The following is a 19,090-nucleotide window of genomic DNA, read 5'->3' as shown; positions in this document are numbered from 1 at the left end:
TCTATCTTACGGAGTACAAGGACCAACCAAAAAAAAGTTGCTTCTTGTTATCGGAATTGTTTAATTAGCATCAAAACACCTACACCCCTTTTCAACAAAACGACAACTCCTCGAGTATTCGAGACATACCATTGTTGCTGTCGCGGACGACGCCCGGTAACACACCCTTACCCAAATAACGATACTTTTTTCTTTGCTTCGAGGCAGCAGTTGTGCGCGCGCAACATAGGACGCGACGGTTAGGACACCATGGCTCAAAGGTGCGTACACTGGACTCAACAGAATACCCAACACACACGCAACGCATGCGGTTTGGAACGGCGGGGTGGGTAGTTACGGCTTGCGACGTTCTTGTGCTCCTAGGCGGTCCCCACGACCAGAGAGGAAGGCGAGGAGTTTCGTCTTGGGGACAACGAAGTGGTGATGACGACAGGCCACCCCTCGATCATGAACTCTCCACAAGACAGACGAGCAGAACCGCCAGCGAGACCGTACCGACCGCCCGTCTTGCGCAACGACACATGGCATTCACATCTGGGAAAAGTCATCAACAGTGGGCTAACTCGTCACAACACACAGATTCGGCGCTTCCTCGCTGCATCAGCGCGACTCCCGCAGCGCCCTCTTCGAAGGCTACACCGGCGGCGGCAGCGACAACGGCCGACGACCTGTCAGCGCCTCGCCATCTAGACTAGGCGGTGGATACGGATACGGGTACGCGGGCGGCAGCGCATCACCTGCGCCGCCCATGGGCGGTAGCCACCTCGGTGTTGACGCGAACCGGGGGTTCCGGCCTGCGACGCCGAATAAACGGTACGGAACCAGACCACCCTATCGCCCCCTTGAAAGTCCCGCATGTGAGGTTCAGGGAGGTTGCATTCGCGATGGGACAACTGGAGAAGCGGAGGAGAAGCACTTCAAGCTTGGGACAACTTGCTGACGGATGTGACATCTCAGCGGCCAGTACAGCGACGCCGTGCTCAACGAGCTCGAGAGCCAGAACGATGAACAGGTCGCGGGTATCATGGGCAAAGTAAAGATCTTGAAGAGCGTAAGTTCCGCCTCAACCGCATCTTCCACGAAACAAAACCCAGACACGAAAGAAGGAGACTAAAACCGTGAGACACGCAGATGACGGTTGCCATTGGCGACGAGATCCGCGACTCCTCGGCCCTGGCAGAGAAGATGAACGACAGCTTCGACTCGACGCGCTTGCGCATCCGCGGGACCATGAACCGCATGCTCGTCATGGCGGAGAAGACGGGCGTCGGCTGGAAGGTCTGGCTCGGTTTCTTCGCGGCTGTGTGTTTCTTGTTCATGTACGTCTGGCTATTCTAAGAGCGTAGCCTGCATCGACGACTACGACTACGACATCGACGAGACCAAGGCGAAAGGCGATACGCGCGGTTTATCCGTCATGTCGGGGAGACGAGCGTGGTTATGGATTGCCTCCTACAAGTTTGGGACTATTCAAGCTCGGAGGGGTGAACGGCCGTCTGCTACGTGGGCTTTACCGAGGCTGTCGACATGGGAGAACTCTGCGAGCTCAAGAGACTGAGGTCGAAAGACTGTTCATGTCAAACGTCCTAGACGTAGGAAACGAGGAAGCCAATCTCAACACAAAAGGACAAGACAGCAAAACGTAGCTGGAAGAGAGGGGTGAGGGGCAGGCTCCAATAGCCTTCCCGGAATGGTGCGGTGCGTTTGGTTGGGAAGCAAACCCATTATTCTTGCATGCTCGGCGTCGGAGGCGTTTTCCAAACGGTTCTATTTGCCTGGAATCATCTTCATTGCATGGGAGTGGGAGAGAGAGAGGGTCGAGAATCTCGTGGAGGGCCCGACAATTTTGGTTTCCTTTTCAAAGCATTGAGGACACGAGGAAAGAGATGAACGATCACGAAAAGGACATCCTGATACGAACCAAATAGGGACAGAATGGCGGAACGGCGTGGTTCCTTTTATGCTGTGGAGGTGCGATGTCTCTTGCATACCATTCGAGAGGGGGAGAAGGGTGAGAAGAAGGCGCGGTTTCCCTTTCACTTGTCAAGTATTGAGGACACAAATTAAAAGCTTTTGTAATGGCCGTGTATACATACACCTACCTCTTTTATACTTCTATAAACCTTCGACACCGAGTCTCTGGTGCTCACGCCTTTTTGCATTTCTGTCAAGATTTCAAGTTGAACTTTTATTGTTGCCCCAACGCCTCAGACTGGTGTATGCATGTTGTGCTTCTATAAAGGCTCGTGAAGGCGAGGACATGTTCACGTCTATCGGTGCATGCCTCCCGAAACAATGTATGGGAACCGGTGGGGGGTATCATAATTCCATCTTCCTCTGTCTTTCCCTTCCCATTCTTCACACACCCCTCAACGCCTATGGGCCCTCATGTTGGGACTACTATCCATCATACTACTCCCGTCCGCAGAAAGCAACCCGCTGAGATCCAGACTACTCCTCGGCATATGATGATGATGCCTTGCAGCACCAGCAGCGCTACCCCTCCCCCGGTCCCCGGTAGGACTCAACGGGGCCCTCAAAGGCGCAGCCCTCGGCGCAAAACTGATATCCCCTTCCTCATCATCGTCTTCTTCATCATCTTCCTCCCCGCCACTACTAATAACACTACTCGTCAACCCGCTCACCTCGGCCTCGGAGTCCGTATGCTCATACACCCCGCTCAGCCCCTCGGCCTCGGGAATCTCGTCATCCAGGTCGGCGTCCATATCGACGCCCATACCCAAGTCGTCGTCATCGACGACGCCCTCAGCGGCAAACCCGTCCTCGAGCAGGTCCTCCTCGTCGAGCATCTGGCCCTGGCCCGATGCCTCGAGCTCTTCTTCGGCGCCGTACATGTCGTCGCCGTCGACGTCGCCCCGCGCCAAGGCCTGTCTGAAGGCGTCGTCCGCCATGCGCATCCTCGCCGCGACGAGGCCATCTCGCCTCTCATACTCGTCCTCGTCCACGGCCGTTGCGTCGTCGTCATCTTCGTCGTCATCGTCTTCCTCCTCCTCAGTCTCCTCATCATCATTGTCATCAAGTGAAAGAGGCCGCCCCTCACTCGACGACAAATCATCCGCCATACTATCCTCCCCGCCATCAAACCCAAAACTCTCCTCCGCAGCATCCGGAATCTCATCATCCAGATCCCTCGCCTCCTCTTCTTGTTCGCCATCCTCCCCTTCCCCAAGCACCCCCAGCCCCCCATCATCATCCTGCCCGCCCGCCTCCGCCTCAGCGAGCTCCAGCGCGAGCTGCTCCCGCCTCATGGCCTCGGCGTGCTCCTCCTGCTCCCGCCGCTCCTCGCGGATCTGGTGCAGCGTCTTGGGCACGCCGGGCGGCTTCAGCCACGTGCTCCCGAAATTTTGCACGTGCAGCCTGCGGCGGTCCATTGTGTGCTCGTCGGCGCGGAGGCGTGCCAGCGCGGACCGCTCGATGAGGAGTTGGCCTGCGCGGCGGGAGGAGGAACTGTTTTGTTGCTGTTGTTGCTGTTGCTGCTGTTGCTGTTGTGCGGAGCCATGGTGGTTGTTGTGTTCGTGGGCTTCGAGGAGGGCGGCTTGGGTTATTGGGTTGCGGGAGGAGGTGTACCAGATCGAGTGCGACTGTTGATCATGAGGTTAGATAGCTGTCGCGATAGTTGCATGGAGGAGCGAGATGGATGCTTATGGAGATGTCAATAGAGGTAGAGGGAGCTTACGTCTCGTGGGGTGAGGTCTGGTAAGAGGCCAAACATTGTGACTCGCAAGGTGCCGTTAGGCAATGCTCTAGGATTGCGGGTGTTTCGATGACTTGATGCGCGTAAAGGAATTGATGTCAGAGACAGCTGAATGGAAGCTGTTTCGTAGCTGTCGAGAGCTTTCGTCGCAAATGGCACAGAACCCCGCTGCAAGTTGCTTGTCGCGAGGTTGCAAAGAGTAAACAATTCGACAGTACGTACTTGCCGGGGGGTGTAAGGGTCTACCCCACATTGGCAGACGCGCCGCGTCTAGCGCGCTTAATCCCTGCGAAGAAGAAGTCACGATGCTTCATCGCGGGCGGCAGAAATGTGGTCGTCTGCCTCACAAATTCAACGACATGTCTTTAAGTGTGCCATACTTCAGCACAGTCACGATTGCTTCATCGCAAAGTGATGTGTGGGTGCCTGGGAGGTTGCCATTTCCATGCCCCTCCGTCAGGCTAACAGTAGAGCATTTGAAAAATAAAAATATGCTCAAACCCAATTGAGAGTCTCCGCCAGTTTGACCGAATGACTCTTCCCTCTGTCGGGACTTAGACCCAGTTCCCACCGCCAGAACTGCTGTACATACAGCGTGCCTCGCATCAATCTCAGACCGAACTCGTTGAACATGCGCTCCTTGGTTACTAGGTTTCATCCAAACTGCGTGGGCTCAGCCCTCAGGCGCCTGCGTCTCCTCGTTTCCGAGGGGGTTTACTGTTTTCGTTCGGTAAGAAAAAGCAGGGGTGTTGGATTCGTTCGTTTTCCATTTTTTTACATTCTCTGCGCTTCTGCGTCGACTCTCGTCTGCCATTGATTCGCATAGCGACGGGGTTATGAGGGACCAGCGCATTCGCCCCGCGCCGCTCTGATGTGTCTCGTCGGGAGAAGTCGGAACAGCGCTGACTTCGGAGTTGCTGGCATTGGCTGCGCAAGTGGAGGTTTCAAATGCCATATTTCCGCTTTGTGGGAATTCCTCGCGGCCGTGGGCTGACTCGAGTGGACTCTCTCTTCTGCCCGTTTATTTTTTCGCTTCTGTCCTAGACCTACTACCGAGCAACTAAGCAAGACACCCCCTGCAAGTTGGTATGGATTGGGTCTGAGGGCGTGGCCGCCTCCGATATAGGTCCCAGAACGCCAGCCAGGGGTTACATCCGCCCGGCCCTAGTTAGGGTGAACGGCCGAGCCGACTTCGGGGGGCTTGGTTAGCGCTATGGGTAAATGGCAGATGCCATGTCGGACCCGTCACCTAGCTTCGCTTCGTGTCGTGACAAACTCCACAAGGACGTGAAAGAATGGATGCGTAGCAACCATTTCCAAAGCCAGACCAGATATTTATAATTCCTGTTGTTCAAGTTGCTGACCAGGAGCCCGCTAAACATGCTCCGAGTATGGGGCTTGATATGTCACTGACATGTGTAGCCGGACAATTGATTTGTGACTAGAATCACCGAGCTGTTCATTCGTCCCCGTGTTCTAGCCGACTGTACGGATCCAATATGAGACGACTTCCTCTAATATTGAAGCGTCATTGCTGCTCAAATGCGGAGATGGAGGGTTGCTCCAGGAGGGCATAGGTGATCGTAAGCGCTTCCAGGTCGTATGTAGTTTCTGACCATCCAGATCAAGGATGCAGACACGTGCTGGTCGACAGGCTAACCTGCGAAACCCTAAGTGAGTCCCGGAACGACCAGCTTTTCTCACAAACTTTAAACCGAGAGGGGAAAAAACACCTGTGGTATGTACTTGCGTGCGTGTGTGAATAAGCATCTTTTTGTGCACATCGGTGACATTTGTGACGTAGCCCATGCATGCGTCGCTCCCAAGTGGTTCATCGCCGAGTGCGGATGGTGTCTCTCATGTGGCTGGCATGTCTGTGCCGCTTCTCAGCAGGCTACCTTGAACGTTGGAATCCCGTCGGAGATGGCCCCCTCATTCTCCTTTTCTCACCCTCCCCTCCAGCTCTAGAAGCCAAGAGACCACGAATGTCTGTGCGTGTACACAGACAGGGTCGTGCTGAGCAAGGAACTGTGAGATCTCGAACGCCTCCGGTCGGCGGGGTCGCATTTGGCATGGATGTGCCGACTAGGGGCATACCTGGCTCGCTATAGCTCAGATGCAGATGCAGCAAGCGGCCATCTTGGTTGGCTCAAGATAAGACGGTTGAAGATGAGGCTCTAGTTGTGATTGGCCGGCTTCTCCAATTTCAAGTTGTCGATTTTTTGACAGCAACCCTTTTCGATTTGGGCAACAACTGTCGATGCTGCAATGCAGTCAGACGCCCAACTCGCCAGTCGATGATATGCCGGAGAAGAGGGTGACTAGTTGCCTTTTCGAGCGCCATTCTGTACAGCAAAGAATCGTTCTTCCTATCCCGTCTCTCTGCTGTTGCGCCGCTCCCTGTCTGCATGTGCTCGGTGCTGCCCGCCATTGGTTAGCCTTCCAGTAAAGCCCGTATTGCTTGCAGTTGCGACGTGCGTCACGCCTGGAACACCGCTCTCGCGGAGCAGACCGCAGTCAACCTGCGTCCTTCTGCTGAGCGGATCTCGTGTTGGGGGTTCATTTGTCAGTCGGTCCGTCCATCGGTATCCGTGATCAATGCCGCCGCAGGCGCTTGAGGAAAAGATACAGGTCGCAGCCCAGATGCCCCCCCTGGTCCTTCGTCGGCCGCTGCCGTCGAGCCGGCCGTGGACACCACCAAGTTCCGTAGATCGGAGGGCTGATAGGCAAACAAGAGATATACCGACCACTCTCATTCGTGAAAGGATTTCGGAAACAGCTCGGAATCTGCGCAACATCGAGTTCTTGACGCAGCTTGGTTGATCTCAAGAATCGTCATCTTTTGGACCTGCCCCGGCTGATAGTGCAGCAATGACAGATAGTGCATGCAGGGCCGCGAGACATTGAAGCCAGCCCAGTTGACAGATGCTGGTTCTGCACGCTAGCAATGCAATAACAAGTAAGTCTTCCATCAGCATGTGCAAGCGCGCCTTTGAAATGGAACAGATGTTCAACACCATCCCCTCCCCCAACTTGCTCCCCCAATCACTTGCATCGATGCTGGAGTGGCCCATGTCCAAGAAGGGTCCGGGTCCAATTGCTTGGGGGCATCCTGCGGTTTATCAGGGGCCCCAAGATCCGAGGCGACTTCGGCCAAGGGCTTCTTTGAAATACAAGCCGCTGATTGGTGCAAGCTCAGAGCTTGCTCGTTGATGACATTAACCTTTCAACGACTCCGTTTCGAGAGAGCGAAAAACGACTGGGTACCCCCTGCTTGGCCCGCATGGAGTGTGTGGGGTGCATCTCTGCTGCTGGTTTTCGCCGAGGCGTTGGGTTTTTGTGTCAAAATTCTCTTACACACAGTATTCCGCAAGCGACGCTTGAACGGAAAGGGATTCGCCAGAGTGGCCAAGTAAACCATAGGACGTTGCTTGTCCGGGATGTGCGGAAGAAGTTTGACCGTCCACCGTCGCGTCTGGTAGACTGCAGCACTGCGTACACGTCTCGGGTGACTACCCGAGATATCTTCCATATGCCTCGAGTAGAGCAAACGCAGCGCTGAATGGCGTTCGGAATGCATCCGAAGCGAGTCACAAATGCGCACAGCGTTTGATCCGCAGGGCAAAGTAAGGCATGGCGGTCTGTGTTTTTCTGATGTGTATTCAAGCCCAGCAGCGGGCAGAAAAGCCATTAAGCCACGAACTACACAGCAAAAGGCTCCGCTTGCCTCCGGCGTCATATACACTGACCCGATCTTCTTCAAATTGATCGATCTGAAATTGGGTCACCGCCATTGGCCAAGACTCTCAGGCGGAATATGGGATATGGCTCCCGAGGCGTGGCATCTCCTCGCGCTAGGTCCGGGCGGAATATCCGAACGGAATGAAATGAATGGAAGCTGTGTTTGTCGGTCAAAGGACAAGTTTGTGGAGTGCCAATTTGGCTCAAACAATGTCGGCAGCATCGACCTAGCAAGATAAGGAACGCTTTTTGTCGTGATCCTTCCCCCCCAGATGAGGCGGCCGGGCTGTACGTTAGGTAATCTGGAGTCTTACCTCGAGGTTTTGAACCCAATGTCGTTCGACCAACGATGAAGAAAAAAGAAAAGCCAGTATCATTGCGGATTTGGGGTGAAGCGTTGCCAGGCCGGTAGTACGGCGTGACGGAATACCTACCCAACGGCCAGGGGAGGACCCCGCAGAGCAACGTTGGCACGTCCGCCGTGGTGGGAGGGACCCAGTTAGATTTCTGGAGGAGGTGGTGGTGGCGCATGGGGAAGTAGATTGGCGGCACGTATTGCCTTTGGTGGTAGCATGAGACGAAGGTTTGGGGCAATGGAGAGACTGGCGAGGAAGCGTGAGGTAGCGAGTGGGTGGATCGATTATTAGGATGGTGGGTGAAGGGTGAGCCGACGGCTAGGAAAGTCGATCGAGGTTGACGTGGCGGAAGATCATGAACATCTTGAAGACTAAAGTGTGAGCGAGGGCGCTCTGGGGAAGCGTGGGATGCCGGGAGTTGTTGCTGTGTAGCAATCAAAAGCCGAGACATTGGCCTGAGAAGGCTGAGATTGACGGTACAAGCGGTCGTTCATTGATGAGCTGGCCGTCAATCCCTCTGAATGGCCATTTCCCGAGGCAGGTAGGTGGTGTCGATGGTGTCTTGCTTCTGGCCGATGTGCGGTGTTTTCTGGCATGTGGTTTCTAGGAGGACTCAGTAATACTGAGGAGGGAAAAGGGGGGGGCTTTCCATTCCATTTCCCGAGAGCATGGTCCCCGTCAGAAGCAGCGTTGTGAATACAGCCGTGCGGTTGATTGTCGAGCTGGGCCTGAAGTGCGGCGTGCCAGAGCCGTGGAGGGGCAGAATGGTGCGCTGGACCGGTCCACTTTCAGGCCATGCTCACCCGTGGACAGGCCACCTTGAAGGGGTTATTTCCAAGGTTTGCTGCATGGTAACAGTCGAACAGCGGCGAGCTTCCCAGGCCATGTCGTGGGAGGCAAGGAGGCTAGCAGGGTGGTGGTGGCATGGTGGAGATGGGAGCATCAACTTGGATGACTAGGGGCCAGTGGAGAGGAGCGGCGAGCCCACTGAAGAGAGATGGATCATGGACCGAAAAACGGAGCAGGAGAGAAGACGACGCATGCCCCATGGACCGGAGGCGGGGCGGAGAGTGGCACCCGCAAGCAACCCACGGGTCCCGTTCTGTTAGTGCGCTGTCGAAGAGTCAGAGATTTGGAGACTCTCGCCAGACGCCGCCAATGGGAGACATACGTGTTGGATTGATCGATGCATTGATTGGACCGCGCTTCGCCCCGCTAAGGGATCCGTACTGCGTAAGTTATTCGGACCCCACCATGCTATGGAGTATGGTTTTGTCTTACACCTTCCAGGCAGTCCGTGTCTGCTTGGTTTTCGAAAAAAGCGTACCTGTCGAGAACAGAAAAAAGGCCACCCTGATGGGATGGGATGGGATGGGAGAGAAAGACCGACACGCCCGAGAGGAAGGCAGCAACAGCAGCAGCGCACAGACACAGCCGCGCCGTCCACGGAGCCTCTCTCACCGATACGTACCCCTCTTTTGGGCTCTTTCCTCCCGTTCCATTTGCTGCCGCTGCTCCTGCCGCCCTTTTGCATGACTTCCCGTCTCTCCTTCTCGGTACCTAGCTACGAGGTCGTGCCTTTCCTTCCCATTCTCATCCCATCTCAGTGCCTCTTGCAGCAACTTGCTACCTTCCCTTAGCTCTTGCATTTGGGGTTGGTACGTACCCCCATTTCATCCCACTTTGCATGCTGCAAACCCCCACTGCTCTTTTTCGGCCCATTCCCCTCTCAGTAAACGTAGAAACACGACAGGAAAGCCGCAGAGAAGGGGGAGAAAAAGAGAGAGGCAGAGCGCATATGCAACACCAGCACTTGAGCCTACTGCACCTCGCAAATTACCAGGGGAGGGGCCGTATGATTTTCTCCAGTAGACGGGTATTCTTTAGCCTGCCTGTCTGCTTGTACCTTGAGTAGTGGATCACAATTCTGGCCAAGAGAGCCACTGGTTGGCTGAACCTTTCTCTGGTCGGCTTGCCACAAGGTGAAAAAAAGTAACGAGGCAAGTGAGAACCTGAGCCAGCCCATCGGTCGTTTCTGGCAGGAAAGCGCCAGTATCCCCGAAAAGGACCTTCTTGCCGTGTTATTGTCGTTCCGCGCCTCGTCCGCTCTTCGCTCTCGTGCTCCCCGAACCCATTGCCCCGTTTTCCTACTATGTGCCAATTTCATGTCTCCATACAGGATCGTCTTATTCATCCAGATTGCATTGGCTTCCTCTGGTCTTGCGTTCTCTTGTCGTTCGGGTGGCCGCCGGCGATCGCCTTCTTCCCATCCATCTTGTTAGCCTCTTCGCGATACCCCCTCCAACCACCCCTCCCCCAGCTTGGGCCCAGCGCCGACTCAGGACGTTTACTCCTCCTCCTTCTTCACCCACTCCTCTCTCTCCCGTCTTCGCCCACACACTTGGACCAATACACCAAATCTTAATAAAAGGCTGCCAGTCTCCCACCTCCCACCTCCCACCTTTTCTGTTTTTCTCTTTCTTCCGCCCTCCCACTCTTCACGCGCGGTGCTACGACGGTAGAAAAGAAACCCTCTCGATCCCACTGCGCAAACATCTCGACCACGTTCGGTCCATTACAATACCCAAAGCCTGTCGGTAAGTTTTATATACGTGCGCTCACATAGGGACCGCCGTCTCAAGACCCGAGACACGGCCATGCCATTCCCACTACCTTTCACCTGCCTTACACACAATGCCACCAACCACCCAATTCAGCCCAACAGCAAGGCACACAGGAGAGACGAGAATCGAAGCAGAGGGCTTGAATATGTGAGAGAAATCGGAGCCGAACAGACAGAGACACGAGCATCACAAGCGAGACACCGAGAAAGCAGCACTTGACGAGACCAATTCATACGAAAACGGCTGTGCGAGTCTGAGCCATACTTCTGACGAGAGAGCGGCATTGGCAACACCAATGGCTTTGAAAAAAGCAACAGCAGCGGCAGCGGCGATGGCATATGACGGCGCATCAATTCGCAGCGAATTTGGCATCTCCGTCCTCCGTCCCAACTCTCTTTCTCTGGGACAGCCGCACATTCTTTCCTGCACAGCGCTACACATGCACCCTTTTTCCTTGGGCATGCGACTATGTACGACTGCAGACGACCCCACACACCCGTAGGCCCAGACGAGCGACCCCTGGTCGTAATCCCTGTGGATGTGATGTAAGGTCACCGCGGGAATGGAGCTTGCAATCGCCTATCAACCCCCCAAGCCAAAACAACACACCAAAAAAAAAAAATCTTGGAGGGGTTGTCGGCCGGTGGCGGCCTAGTATGGGCGGGACTGGCGTGTGCGACCATGTGCTTGTTCCCCCATTTCTACGACAGATTGGGGCCGGTTACTGGCGTCACCATTCTTAGCCGCATGCTTTGGCAACAGCTTACCTCTCATTGGCTGCGACCACAGCCCACGCCGGCACCGCATTCTGCAATGCTGCGCTACTGGCAGTGGCACTGGCAAACGGCACCCTGACACTGGCACCGCAATCATCACCAGCTGTGGTCGGCAAGAAAGACGACAGACAGCACCCAACAGCCTTTGGCATCTGGCAGTGCTTGCATTTGCTTGACCCTCCATTGTCTGAGCTGCTTTTGGGTTGGATGGGTACGGCTGAAGTCTTGCTTGCCAGCTGCTTGCTTGCTCTTGTCCTAGCCTGCCCCTCCATGTTCGGCTTCGATTGCTTGGTTTGAGCGTTGCTCGCCTCATCTTGCCTCGCTCCCACTGCTACCGACAATGCCCCTACTAGAGCCATGTTCTGCCGCCATTGCTTGTGGCATGTGCTGCTGCTTGCTCCCAGTTGCGCATTGTTGCTCGGAATGCTTGTCCTACCCTCTTGGCTTTACGTCGTTGCGAACAGGGGTCGGGAGTCAATACCACCGCCAGGCTCTCTCACTCTTGCTCCCAGTTTACCTGATGCTCCCTCACTTCCGGACGACGTAGCAATCCGGTTCGGGAGTAGAGTTTGGCCTGCTCTGGAAATTTCCCCTCTGGTCCTCCGTGCGTCCCTCGCCAGCTCCGAGCTTAACTCAAGGATATCGCACCCCGCATCCAATTTCCTCCAACGATTCCTCTTCGCCACTCTTCTCTCACTCTCAGAACTCACCGTCAACCATTCGCCTTATCTCTCTCTGTCTCTTGCGTGGCCCAAGACCATTCCTGTGCTCTGTGCAACCCTCTGTCTGGCCATTGGGCGTTTACTCCCCCTCATTTTACCACCATCGAACCAAAATCACACTTGACCAACACATATTCGTCCCTCAGCGTCACTAACTGAACCCGTTTTGGGGCGTGATAGATTCGTACCAGAGCCATTGCTCCTATCGATCGACTGCTGCCGACTGGAATAGTCCCTCCCCCGTCGACCTATACCAGCCCCTTCCACTGCAATCAGGCTCGAATCCTCGCCTAGCATGGGCCTGCACGAGGACTTCGACGACCGACAAATCCATATTGAATCTGAAAAAGAGCAATACACTCCCTATGAGTACCAGACGGACAACAATGGCTCCTGGGCGGGTGCTCTGCCGGTGAAGCAGTATGTTTCCTCGCCTTATCATTTCGAACATGTCCATACTGACAATCGAACGCAGAGGATTGTACGATCCGAGCTTGGAGAAAGACGCATGCGGTGTCGGCTTTGCTTGGTATGTCTAAAAGACCAGACAGAGAATTGTTCTCAACTCTACACAGGCAACCACTGACACCTCTCGCAGCCACATCAAGGGCAAGCCTAGCCACAAGATTGTCAGCGATGGTGAGTTCAATAATCCCCTTGGCCCAATGTTCGCCCAGCAGCCAAGCTAACCAGTCTCACAGCGCGCAACCTACTTTGCAACATGACCCACAGAGGTGCTGTGGGATCTGATGCACGAGACGGTGATGGCGCTGGCGTCATGACTTCGATCCCTCATAGATTCTTTGTCAAGAACTTTGAAAAGGAGGAAGGCATTAAGTTGCCGCCTCTGGGACAATATGCCACGGGAAACCTGTTCTTTAAGCCAGACGAGGAGACTTTGCAAGAGTCCAAGAGGCAGTTGGAAGACATTGCCGAATCGTTAGGCCTGCGTGTCTTGGGATGGCGAAGGCCTCCCGTTGACTCGACTCTGCTTGGTCCTGCTGCCAAGTCCCGTGAACCCATCATTATGCAACCTTTTGTCGTGTTGACCTCCGCCTACGGCCCGACCAACGCCCCCGAAAACACCGACCCCGAGCAATTTGATGACAGACTCTTCGAAAGACAGCTGTATGTCCTCAGAAAGCGCGCCACCCACACCATTGGTCTCCAGAACTGGTTCTACCTCTGCTCCCTCTCCAACAAGAACATTGTCTACAAGGGACAGCTGTCTCCCGTCCAGGTGTACCAGTACTACTATGATCTCGTCAACGCCGACTACGAGGCTCACTTCGCCCTCGTCCACTCCCGTTTCTCAACCAACACCTTCCCCTCCTGGGACCGTGCTCAGCCTCTGAGATGGGCTGCCCACAACGGTGAAATTAACACTCTTCGCGGTAACAAGAACTGGATGAAGGCCCGAGAGGGTGTCATGCAGTCCGACATCTTCAAGGAGGAGCTCGAGGGTCTCTACCCCATCGTTGAGGACGGTGGTTCCGACTCTGCCGCCTTCGACAACGTCCTGGAGCTGCTCACCATCAACGGTGTTCTTTCTCTCCCCGAGGCTGTCATGCTCATGGTCCCCGAGGCCTGGCAAGGCAACACTCATATGGACCCCAAGAAGGCCGCATTCTACGAGTGGGCTGCTTGCCAGATGGAGCCCTGGGATGGTCCCGCTCTCTTCACCTTTGCCGATGGACGCTACTGCGGTGCCAACCTCGACCGTAACGGTCTGCGTCCTTGCCGCTTCTACGTCATGGACGAAGACCGCATCATTTGCGCTTCCGAGGTCGGCACCATTCCCGTTGAGCCCGAGAAGGTTATCCAGAAGGGTCGTCTCCAGCCCGGTCGCATGCTGCTCGTTGACACCCTCGCTGGTCGCATCATCGACGACAAGGAGCTGAAGGAGGCTGTCTCCAGCCGTCAGGACTTCCGCGCCTGGATCGACCAGGAGCTCATCACTCTGCCCAAGGTTCTCGAGACCGTTGGCAAGTCCATCGATGTCGCCGCCAAGCCCGACGCCTCCCGTCTGCAGGAGGATCCTCTTCTTCTGTCCTTCGGCTACACTCACGAGCAGGTGAGCTTGCTCCTGGCTCCTATGGCCTCGGACGAGAAGGAAGCCCTCGGATCCATGGGTAACGATGCTCCCTTGGCATGCTTGTCCCAAGCACCCCGTCTCCTGTACGAGTACTTCCGTCAGCTCTTCGCTCAGGTTACCAACCCTCCCATCGACCCTATTCGCGAGTCGATCGTCATGTCTCTGGAGTGCTACGTCGGTCCTCAGGGCAACCTGTTGGAGATGGATAGCTCTCAGTGCGGTCGTCTCTTGCTTCCCAGCCCCATTCTCTCGATTCCCGAGTTCAACTCTATCAAGAACATGTCCACCATCCACCCCGAGTGGACTGTCAAGGTCATTGACTTGACCTTCCCCAAGAGCGAGGGCACCGCGGGCTACTTGCGCCACCTCGACTACATCTGCAACGAGACTACCGCTGCCATTGAGAACAAGGACCGCATCATTGTTCTGTCCGACCGTAACACCTCCAAGGATCGCGTTCCCGTCACTGCCCTCCTTGCCTCCGGTATGGTTCACCACCACCTGGTCAGCAACAAGTGGCGATCTCTGGCTGCCATCGTCGTTGAGACTGCTGAGGCTCGCGAGGTCCACCACATGTGTGTTCTCCTCGGATACGGTGCTGATGCTATCAACCCTTACCTCTCCATGGAGTGCATCCTCAAGCTCAACCGCGAGAAGCTTATTAAGAAGAAGCTCTCCGACGATGCTCTGATTCACAACTACAAGCACTCCTGCGATGGCGGTATTCTCAAGGTCATGTCCAAGATGGGTATCTCGACTCTTGCTTCCTACAAGGGTGCCCAGATTTTCGAGGCTCTTGGTCTCGACGAGAGCGTCATCGAGCGCTGCTTCAAGGGTACTGCTTCTCGTATCCAGGGTGCTACGTTTGAGGCTATCGCTGAGGATGCTTTCCGTTTCCACGAGCGTGGTTTCCCCTCCCGTGCCACTGTCGGTATCAGCGGCCTGCCCGAGTCTGGAGAATACCACTGGCGTGATGGTGGTGAGGCTCACATGAACGACCCCACTTGCATTGCCAACATCCAGGATGCCGTCCGCACCAAGAACGACAAGTCCTACGAGGCGTACTCCCGCTCCCAGTACGAGCAGATCAAGGCCTGCACTCTCCGCGGTATGCTCGACTTCAAGTTCGAGGACTGCACCCCCGTCCCAATCGAGCAGGTCGAGCCCTGGACCGAGATTGTGCGCCGTTTCTGTACTGGTGCCATGTCTTACGGTTCCATCTCCATGGAGTCTCACTCCACTCTGGCTGTTGCCATGAACAGACTTGGTGGCAAGTCCAACACTGGTGAGGGCGGTGAGGATCCTGAGCGTTCTCAGCGTCTGCCCAACGGCGATACTATGCGATCTGCCATCAAGCAGGTTGCATCTGGCCGTTTCGGTGTCACCTCTGCTTACCTCGCAGACTCTGACGAGCTTCAGATTAAGATGGCCCAGGGCGCAAAGCCCGGTGAAGGTGGTGAGCTTCCTGGTCACAAGGTGTCCAAGTCCATTGCTCGCACTCGTCACTCTACCCCTGGCGTCGGTCTCATCTCGCCTCCTCCTCACCACGACATTTACTCCATTGAGGATTTGAAGCAGTTGATTTACGACCTCAAGTGCTCCAGCCCCCGCTCTCGCGTCTCTGTCAAGCTGGTGTCCGAGGTTGGTGTCGGTATCGTCGCCTCCGGTGTCGCCAAGGCCAAGGCTGACCACATCCTGATCTCTGGTCACGATGGTGGTACCGGTGCCTCCCGTTGGACTGGTATCAAGTATGCTGGTCTTCCCTGGGAGCTTGGTCTTGCCGAGACTCACCAGACCTTGGTCTTGAACGACCTCCGTGGTCGTGTTGTTGTCCAGACTGACGGTCAACTCCGCACTGGTCGTGATGTCGCCATGGCCTGTTTGCTCGGTGCCGAGGAATGGGGCTTCGCTACTACTCCTCTTATCGCCATGGGCTGTGTCTTCATGCGCAAGTGCCACTTGAACTCTTGCCCTGTTGGTATCGCTACCCAGGACCCTGAGCTCCGCAAGAAGTTCACCGGTACTCCCGAGCACGTCATCAACTTCTTTTACTACGTTGCCAACGAGCTCCGTGCAATCATGGCTAAGCTTGGTTTCCGTACTATCAACGAGATGGTTGGTCACGTTGAAGTTCTCAAGGTCAACGACGAGTTGCGCACCAACAAGACCGCCAACATCGACCTCTCTCTCCTCCTGACTCCTGCTCACAAGCTCCGCCCTGGTGTTGCTACTTTCAACGTCCGCAAGCAGGACCACAAGCTTTACGTCCGCTTGGACAACAAGCTCATCTCTGAGGCCGAGTTGACCCTGGACAAGGGACTCCCCTCCAGAATCGAGTGTGACATTGTCAACACTGATCGTGCGATGGGTACCTCGCTGTCTTACCACATCTCCAAGCGCTACGGTGAAGATGGTCTGCCTTTGGACACGGTCCACGTCAATATCAAGGGCTCCGCGGGTCAGTCCTTCGGTGCCTTCTTGGCCCCTGGTGTTACTCTCGAGCTCGAGGGTGATGCCAACGACTACGTCGGCAAGGGTCTGTCCGGTGGTCGCCTGATTGTCTACCCTCCCCGTTCCGCGGTCTTCAAGGCCGAGGAGAACATCATCGTTGGTAACGTCTGCTTGTACGGTGCTACCAAGGGTACTTGCTTCTTCCGCGGCGTTGCGGCTGAGAGATTCGCTGTGCGCAACTCCGGTGCTACCGCTGTTGTTGAGGGTGTCGGTGACCACGGTTGCGAGTACATGACTGGTGGCCGAGTCGTCATTCTCGGCAGCACTGGCCGCAACTTCGCTGCCGGTATGTCTGGTGGTATCGCCTACGTCCTCGACATCCACAAGGACTTCCTCTCCAAGCTCAACACTGAGATGGTTGAGGCCGAGGCTGTCGAAGAGCCCACTGAGATCGCCTACCTTCGCGGTCTCATCGAGGACCACCACCACTACACTGGCTCCGAGCTTGCTGCCCGCATCTTGGTTGACTTCAACCGTGCTCTTCCCCGCTTCGTCAAGGTCATGCCTGTCGACTACAAGCGCGTCCTCAAGGAGGAGGCCGCCAAGGCTGCCGAGGCCAAGCGCGCCGAGTACAACCTGCCTATCGTCTCTGGTGTCCACAACAAGAAGGAGGAGAAGGCTGCCAAGCTCCAGGATATCGAGGAGACCATTGGCGACAACGCTGCCGAGAAGAAGCGTGCCCTTGTCCTCGACAAGACCAAGGGTTTCATGAAGTACCAGCGCCGTGCTGAGAAGTACAGGAGTGCAAAGACCCGTACCAAGGATTGGGCCGAGCTTTCCTCTCGTCTTGATGAGGACGAGCTCAAGTACCAGTCTGCTCGTTGCATGGACTGCGGTGTTCCCTTCTGCCAGTCTGAGACGGGTTGCCCCATCTCCAACATCATTCCCAAGTGGAACGAATTGGTGTTCCAGTAAGTATTCATCGTCAAATTGAACGCGTGTGCCGAATAAAAAGCTAACAATCACTCCAGGAACCAGTGGCGTGACGCTCTCAACCGTCTGCTCATGACCAACAACTTCCCCGAGTTCACTGGCCGTGTCTGCCCTGCTCCTTGCGAGGGTGCCTGTGTCTTGGGCATTAATGAAGACCCTGTTGGTATCAAGTCGATCGAGTGTGCCATCATCGACCGTGGTTTCGAACAGGGCTGGATGATCCCCACTCCCCCTGAGGTCCGCACCGGCAAGAAGGTTGCCATCATCGGCTCCGGCCCTGCTGGTCTGGCTGCTGCTGACCAGCTCAACCGCGCTGGTCACACCGTCACCGTCTACGAGCGTGCCGACCGCCCCGGTGGTCTTCTCATGTACGGTATCCCCAACATGAAGCTCGACAAGCGCATTGTCAAGCGCCGTACCGACTTCATGGCCGCTGAGGGTATCAACTTCAAGTGCGGTGTTGCCGTCGGCGAGGATATCCAGCTCATGGACCTCAGAGCTGAGAACGATGCCGTCGTCATCGCCACTGGTGCCACCGTTGCCCGTGATCTTCCCATCAAGGGTCGCGAGCTCGAGGGAATCCACTACGCTATGGAGTTTTTGCACAAGAACACCAAGTCCCTGCTCGACTCTGAGCTCGAGGATGGATCCTACATTTCCGCCAAGGGCAAGGATGTCGTTGTCATTGGTGGTGGTGACACCGGTAACGACTGTATCGGTACTTCCGTCCGTCATGGCGCCAAGTCTGTCATCAACTTTGAGCTGCTTCCCCAGCCTCCCCCGGAGCGTGCCCGCGACAACCCATGGCCCCAGTGGCCCCGCATCTACCGTGTTGACTACGGCCACACCGAGGTCAAGCAGCACATGGGCAAGGACCCCCGTGAGTTCTGCATTATGTCCGAGGAGTTCGTCGACGATGGCTCTGGAAAGGTCAAGGGCATCAACACCATCCGCGTTGAGTGGACTCGCTCCGCGACTGGTGGCTGGGATATGAAGAAGATCGAGGGCTCCCAGCAGTTCTTCCCTGCCGACCTCGTCCTCCTGTCCATGGGTTTCCTCGGCCCCGAGGCCCGTATCCTTGGTGACGACATTGAGAAGGATGCCCGCAAGAACGTCAAGACCCCGCCTGGCAAGTACAGCACCAACATCCCTGGCGTCTTTGCCGCCGGTGACTGCCGCCGTGGCCAGTCCCTCATCGTCTGGGGTATCAACGAGGGCAGACAGGCCGCCCGCGAGATCGATCTCTTCCTCGAGCAGTGCACCAGCCTGCCCGTAACTGGTGGTATCGTCAAGCGCACCGCCGGCGAGATCTTTACTCAGATCAAGCCTGTTCAGGCCTAAACACTCTTCCGTCGTTAACAGAAGGAGCTAAGCGTTATGAAAAGAAGAAAAAAAGAGATGATGTTTTACAGTGACCGCAAGGTCTAAAGGGAATCGGGTCAAAAACAAAAGGCGTGTGGGAGGGGAGACATTGGAATTCCTGGAAATACCCTACACTACAAAAAGGTGTCTTGTTTGATACCCTCAAAAACCCGTGCTTTATGAGCGACAAATATTGTGTTGGCTTGTCGGTTTTTTTCTGTTTTGCGTTTTGTTATACTGCTGTTCTTTGGTCGA

The 19,090-nt window shown here is 55.6% G+C and overlaps 8 protein-coding genes across 8 annotated transcripts; 3 read left to right on the top strand and 5 right to left on the bottom strand.

Annotated features, from left to right (window-relative positions):
• Positions 1-249: 249 nt before the first annotated feature.
• Positions 250-1,338, top strand: CTAM01_03515 (SNARE domain-containing protein; the record flags this gene model as incomplete). Its single annotated transcript, XM_060519550.1, has 4 exons — positions 250-260; positions 580-813; positions 958-1,051; positions 1,132-1,338. 4 exons carry the CDS (start codon positions 250-252, stop codon positions 1,336-1,338), a joined length of 546 nt encoding a protein of 181 aa, XP_060385756.1.
• Positions 1,339-2,369: 1,031 nt separating this feature from the next.
• CTAM01_03514 (uncharacterized protein) lies at positions 2,370-3,733 on the bottom strand (the record flags this gene model as incomplete). Its single annotated transcript, XM_060519549.1, has 2 exons — positions 2,370-3,602; positions 3,698-3,733. The coding sequence occupies 2 exons, from the start codon at positions 3,731-3,733 to the stop codon at positions 2,370-2,372; spliced, it is 1,269 nt and encodes a 422-aa protein (XP_060385755.1).
• A 1,793-nt stretch (positions 3,734-5,526) lies between these two features.
• Positions 5,527-5,826, top strand: CTAM01_03513 (uncharacterized protein; the record flags this gene model as incomplete). Its single annotated transcript, XM_060519548.1, has 1 exon — positions 5,527-5,826. One exon carries the CDS (start codon positions 5,527-5,529, stop codon positions 5,824-5,826), a length of 300 nt encoding a protein of 99 aa, XP_060385754.1.
• A 95-nt stretch (positions 5,827-5,921) lies between these two features.
• CTAM01_03512 (uncharacterized protein) lies at positions 5,922-6,059 on the bottom strand (the record flags this gene model as incomplete). The annotated part of the gene is made up of 1 exon (XM_060519547.1): positions 5,922-6,059. One exon carries the CDS (start codon positions 6,057-6,059, stop codon positions 5,922-5,924), a length of 138 nt encoding a protein of 45 aa, XP_060385753.1.
• A 25-nt stretch (positions 6,060-6,084) lies between these two features.
• Positions 6,085-6,471, bottom strand: CTAM01_03511 (uncharacterized protein; the record flags this gene model as incomplete). Its single annotated transcript, XM_060519546.1, has 1 exon — positions 6,085-6,471. The coding sequence occupies one exon, from the start codon at positions 6,469-6,471 to the stop codon at positions 6,085-6,087; it is 387 nt and encodes a 128-aa protein (XP_060385752.1).
• A 470-nt stretch (positions 6,472-6,941) lies between these two features.
• On the bottom strand, positions 6,942-7,295 carry CTAM01_03510 (uncharacterized protein; the record flags this gene model as incomplete). Its single annotated transcript, XM_060519545.1, has 1 exon — positions 6,942-7,295. One exon carries the CDS (start codon positions 7,293-7,295, stop codon positions 6,942-6,944), a length of 354 nt encoding a protein of 117 aa, XP_060385751.1.
• A 179-nt stretch (positions 7,296-7,474) lies between these two features.
• Positions 7,475-8,263, bottom strand: CTAM01_03509 (uncharacterized protein; the record flags this gene model as incomplete). The annotated part of the gene is made up of 1 exon (XM_060519544.1): positions 7,475-8,263. One exon carries the CDS (start codon positions 8,261-8,263, stop codon positions 7,475-7,477), a length of 789 nt encoding a protein of 262 aa, XP_060385750.1.
• Positions 8,264-12,229: 3,966 nt separating this feature from the next.
• Positions 12,230-18,814, top strand: CTAM01_03508 (glutamate synthase; the record flags this gene model as incomplete). The annotated part of the gene is made up of 5 exons (XM_060519543.1): positions 12,230-12,354; positions 12,410-12,463; positions 12,533-12,573; positions 12,636-17,451; positions 17,512-18,814. The coding sequence occupies 5 exons, from the start codon at positions 12,230-12,232 to the stop codon at positions 18,812-18,814; spliced, it is 6,339 nt and encodes a 2,112-aa protein (XP_060385749.1).
• Between the last annotated feature and the right edge of the window lie 276 nt (positions 18,815-19,090).

The sequence above is a fragment of the Colletotrichum tamarilloi genome, assembly GCF_030869305.1.
Source record: "Colletotrichum tamarilloi strain Tom-12 chromosome Unknown Scaffold_8.1, whole genome shotgun sequence".
Lineage (NCBI taxonomy): Eukaryota > Fungi > Ascomycota > Sordariomycetes > Glomerellales > Glomerellaceae > Colletotrichum > Colletotrichum tamarilloi.
Note: the sequence above shows the minus strand (reverse complement) of the source record. Positions and strands in the feature narration are given on the sequence as shown.